At 37.8% G+C, this 11,650-nt stretch overlaps 1 protein-coding gene across 1 annotated transcript; it reads right to left on the reverse strand.

The window, feature by feature from the left end:
- Positions 1-7,173: 7,173 nt before the first annotated feature.
- LOC134535531 (uncharacterized) lies at positions 7,174-11,339 on the reverse strand. Its single transcript, XM_063374675.1, has 2 exons — positions 10,692-11,339; positions 7,174-7,943 (listed from the first exon to the last, which is right to left on the reverse strand). The coding sequence occupies exons 1-2, from the start codon at positions 10,737-10,739 to the stop codon at positions 7,248-7,250; spliced, it is 744 nt and encodes a 247-aa protein (XP_063230745.1). The 5' UTR covers positions 10,740-11,339; the 3' UTR covers positions 7,174-7,247.
- Positions 11,340-11,650: the final 311 nt, after the last annotated feature.

Consider the following 11,650-nt stretch of genomic DNA (forward strand, 5'->3'; position numbering starts at 1 on the left):
CTTTTTGATGATGGTGCTGCCTTTTCGTTGTCGGTGCTTCCAAATGCGCTGCCTTTTCGTTGTCGGTGCTTCCAAATGTGCTGCCTTTTCGTTGCCGGTGCTTCCAAATGTGCTGCCGTTTCGTTGTCGGTGCTTCCAAATGTGCTGCCTTTTCGTTGTCGGTGCTTCCAAATGTGCTGCCTTTTCGTTGTCGGTGCTTCCAAATGTGCTGCCTTTTCGTTGTCGGTGCTTCCAAATGTGCTGCCTTTTCGTTGTCGGTGCTTCCAAATGTGCTGCCGTTTCGTTGTCGGTGCTTCCAAATGTGCTGCCTTTTCGTTGTCGGTGCTTCCAAATGTGCTGCCGTTTCGTTGTCGGTGCTTCCAAATGTGCTGCCTTTTCGTTGTCGGTGCTTCCAAATGTGCTGCCATTTCGTTGTCGGTGCTTCCAAATGTGCTGCCTTTTCGTTGTCGGTGCTTCCAAATGTGCTGCCTTTTCGTTGTCGGTGCTTCCAAATGTGCTGCCTTTTCGTTGTCGGTGCTTCCAAATGTGCTGCCGTTTCGTTTTCGGTGCTTCCAAATGTGCTGCCTTTTCGTTGTCGGTGCTTCCAAATGTGCTGTCTTTTCGTTGTCGGTGCTTCCAAATGTGCTGCCGTTTCGTTGTCGGTGCTTCCAAATGTGCTGCCTTTTCGTTGATGGTCCTTCTATTTTAATGTTGTTTTGACTCTAGTATTATTGTAAATGGTTCTTGATTTGACTAGCGTTTTATTCCATACGGTGCATGTATATAAGCGAGTCCTAGACAACAGGACGCTCAGTTTGTTACTGACGTCGTCGGTGTAAGGATCACCTAGTTTGTTTCTTCTGGTGCATTAATCACGTAATTACCTGTTCTTGCGAACTCGATGGTATCTTTACCGACTTTAACGACGAACTCGATGGAGGTTGTACCATCGTCTACGGGAACCTTGACGACAGCTACGACGGAGAAGGAGCAGATTCCGTTGACAACGTCGATGTCAACACTGGAGGAGATTTCAACAGATGTGATACCACCAGCAGAAGATAGCTTAATGACTACTGAGCTGGATGTGCAGGAAACCACGACGATCGACGATACTACCTCGATGGAGACTTCAATGGATGCTGATTTGACAACTAGCGAACATCGGTGCTGTTATTGCGACAAGATTTTCTCAAACAGCAGCAATGCTCGGCGACACGAGAGGAGCGAATGTGCCAAGAACCTATATCGTAAAATGTTTGTTTGTGAGAAATGTCATAAGCAGTTTGCCAGAAAAGATAATATGAAAACGCACATGAAGGCATGCAAAGGTCCTGCTGTTCGGCAGAAAGTAAAGGTTTCGTCGCAACAACGATGCATCGATGTGCATAAGAGAATGCCTGGAAATGGTACTACTGTTGTAACGCCTGTATCTGGATCGGGTCTGAAAGGATCGTCTTCATCACCACGGTATCCTTGCAGCTACTGTGATACGTCGTTCGCATTTTCCCATGATGCACGAAGACATGAGCGGAGCAAATGCACGAAGAATCCATCTCGCATGAAGTTTCGATGTGATGAGTGTCATGAATGGTTTACTCGAATTGATAATTTGCGACGACATGCGAAAAACTGTAAAGGTGAAGTCCGTGTGCCTACTGCTGAACTACCTGCAGAAATTTCGACTCCTCGGTTTAGGTTGAAGGCTCGTGAGCGTACAAGCAAGAAAACCGATGTGCAGCAACCGATTGGTATGACGTCTGAACAGGAAAATAAACCTAAGACTGTGTTCGGAGCATTACAAGTGAACGATAATGGCTTCTACTTGGCGCAGTCTGCATTTCGTGGAACATTGAAGGACTATTATTATTTAAATACGTTAGGTGAGTCGAAGGACATTTGTAATTTTCTTGATGATATCAGAGAGGACATAATCAATCAGCTTACTGATGATGTAGCAACAAACGGACCTTTGAAATATAACTTGTGGTTGGACTGTATATATGGAAAGCCATATCCGTTCGATGACAAAGTGAAGAAGTGTGCATTCAAGACATCGGCTGCAGTAATTTACAGTTCTAACGATGTGAAGCAAACTGTTAAAAACGGTATCCAGAAACTCTGTCAAGAAGAGGTGGACTATGTCTGTAAAGGTTCTGGCTGGACTCTGTCTAGTATAAACCGATTGGAGCTAAGAATTAGTCATTTCACACCGCTGCGGAACTAAATGATTATAAGATTGCTGGCTTTCGCAAATGATCCTGTAGTAGAATAGAAATTATGTAATAAATATTATGTTTGTAAAAGAACTTGCAGTGTTTAATTCCTCGAACCTGTTACTATTATGTTAAATTGATGTTATATTTAATTTTTTTTGCATCATCCAAGATCGAACCGAGGACGGGAATCGATCGAATCAATATGTAAATTAATGAGTGATTTATTTAATGAATTTTGAAAGTTTTCCCGAATTTCTAGCTAAATAATTACGGATTTTCAAGATGGCGGCCAAATGACAAGATGGCGGGTGTCACAGTAATAAATTATAACTGCACTCTAGCGGATACGAATTAAACTAACATGTCATCGGCGCACTCTAGCCGACGATACAATGATGATGGCTTCCAGCATCGAAGACAAGATGGCGGACATGACATCATACTACCTGACGATATATATGCTTTGAAAAAAATGTGGTGGGAGTCAGTATGCCTGCGTCCACTGTGAGGGAAGGATCGGTCATCATTTTTAATTTTTTTGCACTCGTCGGGTTCGAACCGAGGACTCCGAGCTCCGTGTCGTAAATGTTTTTTTTAAATATTTTTTATTAAAAATATTATTATTTAATTTTTTTTTAATTTTAAAATTTTTTTCATTAAAATCGGATGATAAATTTAAAGATGGCGGCCGTAACGGAAATTGCAACGGTGACGTCATAATTCAAAATGGCCGATAACACAATGACGGAATGTTCGAGAAAACGAAATGACGTCATCCAAGATGGTGGATCCAAGATGGCCGTCGGGGTCAAAGTCAAAGGTCAAGGTCACATCCTGATAGAGGCTTAACTGAGGCTTGAGTTAAGGATGCTTAAGCCTCTATCAGGACATTTCTAGCCGCTGGGATTTTTAAGGACTAAAACGGGAAATTTTCCCTCGAAACGGGAATTTTTCCCTCGAAAACGGGAAATTTTTTCTTAAAACGGGAAATTTTGAGTCATTTTGAGTCATTTTTGAGGAATTTTGAGGAATTTTTGCCGCCGTGACGTCACAAATCCAAGATGGCGGAGCCGGCTCTCGGCTCCACCGCCTGAGGCCTGTTTCAGGACCGGCTATTATATACTACTCCTACTTTACAGACAACCAATTTTTTATATAAATTATTATACTCTATCAGATGTTTCAAAGAGAGATAAAAATGTTATGTGTACGGTAAATTGTATTTTTATTTTGCAAATTTTTTAATAAACATATGGTAGTAAAATCAACTTCAAAGGGTTATTTATACCAGCCTAGGGAATAACTTTAGACCAAAATTCGTAGATTAGTTTAAGTTATATTATTTTTATGAACCTACATCCGAAGATTGGTTGAATTTAGACTTATTCCATTTATATAGATATAATAAAGTTTCTGCTCAGTTATCATTTCCAAAAGAAGTCAAATAGACTTATTTTAAAATTGAAAAATCATATAAGTATTCTGTGATTTGAGTCAAACACAAATTTTGATTATGTGCTATCTAATTGGAAAAAATATATATTTACAATAAAATAATTTTTTTCTGTGACTTCAGATTGTTATTGTAAAATGAAATAATTTAGATTGCCAAAATGGTTTTCTTTGTAAAATTAAATATGGGAAGTGTAGTAAAAACAAAACTAGTAACAGTTTTGTTACTGTTAGAATGTATAAAAAACGTTTCTGACCAGCGTATTTAAGTTTACAGTTATGAAAATCGTTATGTCAAAATTTTACAATAAGTATAAATAATTGTGTGTGGCCTTGCAGTATCATTATCCTTTAAAAGCAATACCCTAATAAAGCGCTAAATATTAAAAAAAAAGTTTTTGGTTCCAGAAGTATTCAATAGGAGTTATACGATTATTATCTCATAAAAAATATTTTACAGTAACATGCTAACTTTTCATAACAAGAACTTAAGTAGTTGTAGTATAGTTCCCTAATAATTTTGCTATTTCTTTGAAAAATTTAAAAATATATATATATATTTTGTTATTTTTAAACGTTTGAGTATTAACTATAAAAAATCCACTAAAGATATAGAAAATTTGTTTAACCTTAAGTTTAACAGATTAAATTCTAGAGTGGCAGAGAATCTTGTAGAACTAAGTATCTATATTGTGCCATAAGAAATAGTAAGAAATTTTAATTTATTCTCAGTACTTAATAAATTTCCATTATTTTACAAGAGAAAATATAAATTTATAAATAACTAGCAAACCCGGCGAACTCCGTTTCGCCACCATATGGCTTCGTTTTATGTAACATTTAGTTTGGTGATTAAAAGATGAAGAAAATTTTTTGTTTGTTTTATATTTGAAAAGGAAAAATTGTATTTCATTTTACCACAGTAATGAATTCATTTCGATTACAAAAATGAAGTGTTATTTAGTTGAACTTCTCTAAGTAAATGAAAGTGAATCCAAAGTAAATACTGAATCGAAGCGTTATACGTGTCCGCAAATTATCCATTTCATTGAAGCAATAATTAGTGTGTGAATATTGTACCTGTAATTGGATCGACCATCTTCAACGTGATGTCGTATCCGTCTTGCCCTTGCCAATAAATGATTGGATATTGTAACGCATCGTACAAACGATGTGTCTCGTTTACACGATGCATGATATTGCTTCTTCGCTGAACGACAATGTCTCGCGATTTAGTTGGATCGCCAACAATAATTGCAGCAACATCATTAACGGTGGGTGCATTGAATCTTCGCACATGTTCACCTGTTGGGGTACAATCCGCTCTTATGACAAATTTGTGCGTATCCGATGGCATTCGTTCCAATGCTGTTTTGAACATATTAACCACAGCATTATTAGCGTGAAAAAATGCTTGCAACTGTTCAATAATTCGTCTCTTTAACTGTTGTGTTCCCTGTATATTGCACCGCACATTCAGCTGATCCACCATCGACGAAATGAAATATATTTGCAGAAATTGATGCGGTTCATCTGGTGTTGGCACCATTGAACCATGCAAATGATATATTTGTCCTTGTATCTGTAATTGCAAACAATGATTTGTTTAAGAATACGGTGTAACTTCTGATCGTGTGATGGTGTAGTGTGTGGTGTATAATATGTAGTTGTTATGTATTGCAATTCATTGTGTTGGTGTTAGTGATACTTTACCTTGCAAGTCGGCATGAAGCCGCCTTCTCGAATGATATTAGCTCCAAAGGAAGGCATGCGAAAGCAGTTATTGTATTCAAGGATGTGTTGAAGAAAATGGCTGGAATCGGGATCACTTCCATCGAACAATGGTTTCAGTGGCTGTGGTGGTGTAAGTAATGGATCCAGTTTGACTTTTCCACTTGCGCAGCACAATCCAGCGGTTTCTCTTTTTAACTTTAACGCATTGCAATATCGGCATATAGTCGTCATTGGTCCAATATCTAAATTTTCATCATCACTGTAGTTCGCAGTGGGGTCATATTGGAATGCCAAGCGATTGTATGATGCCAATGATCTTCGTGTGCTCACGCGTTGTCTCAATCGGGCATTTTCTCTTATTATATTTTGTCTTTCTTCGCTTAAGTTCTGTGAATACACTTGTTGCTGGCTTGCATGTCTTGTGCGGCGGCCGATGTTGGCACGTCGTCCTCTAGGCATTTTGGGCTATGGACAGAGTGGTGAATTTAACCTCAAATGCACGATCCACATAATTTACACAGTTCAACTTACGACCTTAAAGAAAAATGCCTGCTGTTGAAATTGAATAAAAATTTGCACAACATACGTTATATGTTTTTTTTACTTTTTTTCACAATTTCACAGTAAACACAATACCGGTTTGTCACATGAAATTAACTGAGCAGAGAACAATGAGTAGTTGATTTGATGGTTTCCAATTGAAATGTTAGGAAACGAATAACTTATTTTTTTTTTCTTTTTTTTCTTTTCACAATTTCACAGTAAACACAATACCGGTTTGTCACATGAAATTAACTGAGCAGAGAACAATGAGTAGTTGATTTGATGGTTTCCAATTGAAATGTTAGGAAACGAATAACTTATTTTTTTTTTCTTTTTTTTTTTTTCACAATTTCACAGTGAACATAATACCGGTTTGTCACATGAAATTAACTGAGCAGAGAACAATGAGTAGCTGTCAAACAATGTATCACGCACCGGCGCCATCTACTTAAAATGTTGGTTTGTCCTGAATTTTTCCTGAATTTTCTTTGCTATAAACCTCACGGAGCCCGAGACCTTTCCAACGACTGCAAAACCGTGGAAATCGGTTCGTGCGTTCTGGAGTTATAGCGTCAGGAAGGAAAACCCGACCTATTTTTATATAGTAGAAAATGTGTCGTAAACATAGGAAAATTTATATGGAATTAATTACTGGGGGGGGGGGGGACGTAGTATCCCGAGAAAACTCGCCAGCTCACGGAAAAGTTCACCTCTTTTCTCTCTCTCTTACAGAAAAATTCGGGATTAACCCCACCGGGAATCTATCGACTTATCTATCGATCTATCACCGGGAATAGATTGACTTGATGAACTTGATAAACATTAACATCAGCGAAATCTCAAATAAAATTATGTTTACAATAGCTATCGATATTATGTAGTCTCCATGGGTAAGCTACTCCACAAAATCTGAATTTGTGAATTATGAAGAAAAATGCAAGCACTTGATGAAACAAAATTTATGGCAGTAAAGAAAGTTTAAAATTCTCAATCATACGTGAGATACAGCAATTTTCTGTAAATATCATGAGTCATAATGAAGAAATAATTTTAAAAAAAACTGCCACACTTTGCTGTGACTAAATGTATTCAAAAGTACTTACTTAAAAATGACTTAACTACGAATATTGCATGAGATTCCTTAAACACAAACTACTTCTTCCTGCGGGTTTACGCATGGAATGAGGTTGTCCTTCTCAAAAGACTGACCTCTCGTGAATAGATTTAAATAATAACCATATCGATATGAGTTATTTCTCAGTGAAACATTTAATTACACCCCATAATACAAGTAAGTCATATTTTGGAAATGACAACAAATCAGCCAAAAATGTTTGAAATGATAGACTGGGCAGCACTATTGATGTTGCTGGCTGCGGTCTCCGCTGAAGAAACCGCGTTGCTCGTCGCGTTCTTCCATGCAGAAGCCGTTTCGTTGGCTGCGGTTTCAGCTGAAGAAATCGCGTTGCTGGTTGCATTCTGCCACGCTGAAGTCTGGTTCGCCCACGCCGAAGCCGCGTTGCTGGTCGCGTTTTGCCACGCGGAGATCGCGTTGCTGGTCGCGTTCTGCCACGCTGAAGTCTGGTTCGCCCACGCGGATTCAGCGTTGCTGGTCGCGTTCTGCCACGCGGAGATCGCGTTTTTTGTCGCGTTCTCCCAGGATGAAAGGGCGCTGGCCATGGCGGCGCTCACGGATGAGTTGGAGGTCGCGTTGGCGGCGGCTGAGGTGAAGTTGGACCACGAGTCGGACAACTTGCTCATCTCCTCCTCGACCGCCTCGCTCACCGCGGCCGAAGAAGAGTTGAGCTGGGCCTTGATGGACGCCGCCGTCTGGTTCAGGTACGCCTCGGTCTTGTTCAACAACTCTTCCAGCTTCGTCTTGTTGGTGAAGGTTTCCGATGCGTTGATGGCCGCCTGTATCAGGGTTGAGAATATGTTCACATCTTCAGCCACGGAGGTGTTGGCACTGGTGACTGTGCTGGCGTTGGTGCTGGAATTGGAGCTGGCGGAGATCCCCTTCGAAAACACACCACACACCACTTAGCACAGCTGTAAGGACGACACTGTCTCGTGCATCACACACCTCTTCGCCCCTACGCGCTGGACTCTGAATTAGATTTCATCCTATACTTTTATATTGTAATATGATAGACAAAGAACCTATCATGCTTACGAAACTGTGTGCCAAATATTTGATACTTAATGGCCCATGAATTAAATGGTTTAAAGGTATTTTTTGCTGTCAAAACTTAAAGTTTTATACTAAATAAATTAAATTAAGTGCAACGACTTTCGCTTGTAAACCGTTATCAGAGTCGTTTCATAAATCATGATTGGTTTGTAAACGACGCGTTAACACTTCGAACTCGGCGCGCTGTCTGGTTTCTGCCATTTCAGTTTTTTTTAAATTTAAACTATATTAAACGTGAAGACTATTTGAATGTTTTTTACCCTCACAGAATAAAAAATATTTACATCGAATACTTTATGCATAATTGGCTATCAAGTCTTAATATTTACCATATTTTGAGCCTACATAAGAGAATCAACTGTTTAAGATAACTAAAACCTTTTAGGTATAAGGGTAATGCTACTCACTGGCTTCTTCAAGAAAATTTTGGATTTCATTTCTGAAAATTTCAATACATTTACCTGTTATTTCATAATTTATTTAATTTGTAAAGATTTTGACAGCGAAGAAAAATTTTATTTTCGAAACAGATATGCAAACCATAACATGAAGTAAGCCAGTAGAATTACCATTAAACCTAAAAAGTTTGAATTCTCTAACTTAATTATTTCTTCTTATTTGTATGCCCAAAATACCAATAAAGAAACTTTTACAGATAATAATGCGAAAACGCAAAATATATGTGAATGTTTAAGCTACAATTTTGAAAAAGTCTACTAGTTTCAATGTGTTAAACGTAAATATAAAATCATGTCCTGATATATGGGGCACCCTCATTAATGAAGAACACCGAGGTATCACTCGCAGTTGGCCAGCGGCTGCAAACAACTTTATTCACTGGAACCCCATTATCGACGGAGATGGGGATCCATCCTATAGTGAATTTCTACTGCAATGTCAGTCCCTGATCTCCTGTAGGCTAACTTAACAGTAGTGAAGAGAAGAAGAGACAGTTGAAAGTCTGAAATCTAAATTGTTAAATACCTGAAACTACTGTAAATAAAATTTTAACTCACAAATTTCCGAGAGTCTCCCATTTACCCTGTGGTTCGCTACAGTTTATTTTTGAGAGTTTAATCGCTGAATTTTTTTTAGTGATTTTCATTGATTCATAAGAGATTTTGGAATAAGTACGTTAATTTTGCAACTTTTAAGACAGATCCACAGTACTACAACAAATTTATCAGGCATTAACATGTTTGCATTGTTTTAAGATACTATCATTTCACTTATTTAAACCATCGGTTCATTTTAAGGATTTGGCTAACAACCAAAAAGAGCCGTATCCATGTTTATTTTCTTACTATCTCTTAAAAATCTTTTTTAAACGATAATAATCATGTCATCGTGGATGATTTGTATTTTATTAATTATTAATAGTTTTGCAGTGCAGATGCCTCCACGTAATTAAATGTTAAACAAGCAATATTTCAGTTAGTCTAAAGTGCTTTAGAGCGTTTAAAACTAAACGTAGTATTAGGTTAAAATTATGAGTATTTATTAGCAGCATTTTCAAGTTTTAATGGGATTTTAAAGTTACAAAATATAATTTTTTTTGCCATAGTTATATTGAAAAAGGATATATGTAAAAAACATTGCCTATTTATCAGTCCTAATATCACTTTACGTCAGAGTAACTATTAGATATATAGTTACAGACATCTTCCACTTGAAGTAATTAAATCCAGTTACAAGCACTTTCAATAAATTATTTTCATGAAAATTATCGCTAAGTTCGATTAGTTTGGATTGTAATGATATTGACATAAATATTGATTTACTTTTGCTAAAAAGGGAGTCACCATTTTTACAACAACAAAAAAAAAAGATTTCACAAAAATTAATGAAACTGATTTTAAAAATACACTCACTTTTGAAGAAACTTAGATCATACGATTTACATTCATATTATAAAATTTTAAAAAAAATTAAAAAAACGTAATCTTTATCGACAACAAGCATATAAAATAGTGATAATTATCAGTCAACTAAAGGAATAAAATAAACCCAAAAAGATGGTTCTACTAAAAATTTCAAAAATTCAAAACACGGCATTAGAGGATATGGATCCATTTCTATATTACGTTGGAGGGTGGGCTTAACACAGAAGAAAATACTTTGTGAAGTTTCAGAATCAGGAATATGTATCCTTCTACAGACGAGTTAGTGTCTGTGTCTACAATAATAGTAGTTATGGTCTACATATGAGTAAATTAAATGTTTCATTGATAAATGGGGTATATATGGTACCCCATAATCGTGTCAACGAATAGGAAAAGGCTGCCTTTGATTAAATGCCACTAATTTGACTTAACTGCTGAGAAACTAACCTGTAAAAGATTAAACTGGCGCTGTCCTATCACCCAGTAAGGTGAACGGTGGACTTATTATGACAATTTTTTTCTCAAAAGCAAGTAATTTGACGATTACATTTTAAAAGAGGACGCCATGAAGTATAACTTTTTTTTAAATTTTTACTTAGCGGACTTTACAAATAAACATAGAAACTTTTTAGTAATATAAAACAAAGGTTCTGAAACCATTAATAATGTCTGTTTTAAAGCAGAACTTACCTGCACCAGCCCGAGGGCTACCAGGAAGAAGAGAGCCTTGTACTGCATCGTGGACGAGTGAGGTGCTGACAGCTGAGACAGTTGAAGAGTGCTTGCTAACTCCTGACCTGTGGTCTTATACACCGGCGAGATGGTCACAGGCGCAGGTGCTCCGAGTATGCTCTGCACAGCTGAGAAAACGGTAGCATCGCGTCGCTTACGTCACTACAGTTCGTAAACATTTAGTTTGCAAACAAAAACCTAGGCCATGCCACGTTTTATTTCGCACAGTGGGCTTTTTTTCCAACTTTTAACGTAGCCAACGTTTCGAAGCGAATTTTTAAAAAAATTTTTATATAAAATATCCCTAACCTAAATCACAAAAAGATTAAACGTAGTTATATCTTGCGATACACACAAACACCCATAGTTAGACACAAAATAATTATTTTTGTAACCATTGGCGATTGTTAGTTTCACGTATTAACACCCCAAAACTAAGGCCAGTTTTTAAACGGTTATTCTTGCGTGAATGTAATTTTCAGTATTCTATACGGGGTGGCTGAACGTAATCTTCAATAAGTTAGTCATTGAAAGCGGCGATCTTGGGATTTTAGCTTCCGCGCGGAATATCGGCTCTTTACTTCCTCAAATTACCGGTCACACAGCGCAGGGAGGTCATCAGGCGAGATGACGGTTAGAACGTGTTCCTTCTGCGCCAGAGCCTCGCCCGCGCCGAAGGACGCAAGTGCGAGCCAGGCTGTTTGCTCTTGCCACCCGAGGCACACGAAATTTTCCGCCAGATACTGCTCGGGTTCGTGAATGACGAGTCTTGTCTCTTTATGCATTGTTTCGTGAATTGAGCGGACGTCGAATTTGAATGTAAAATGTGTAAACACGGTTCTGCCATCCGTGGAAGTCTCAGAAATTTCGAAAAATTTGGAGAGCCCACTTGATGCATCCGTATATAAGTGTGAACA

This window comes from Bacillus rossius, chromosome 8, assembly GCF_032445375.1.
Source record: "Bacillus rossius redtenbacheri isolate Brsri chromosome 8, Brsri_v3, whole genome shotgun sequence".
In the NCBI taxonomy this organism is placed as follows: domain Eukaryota; kingdom Metazoa; phylum Arthropoda; class Insecta; order Phasmatodea; family Bacillidae; genus Bacillus; species Bacillus rossius.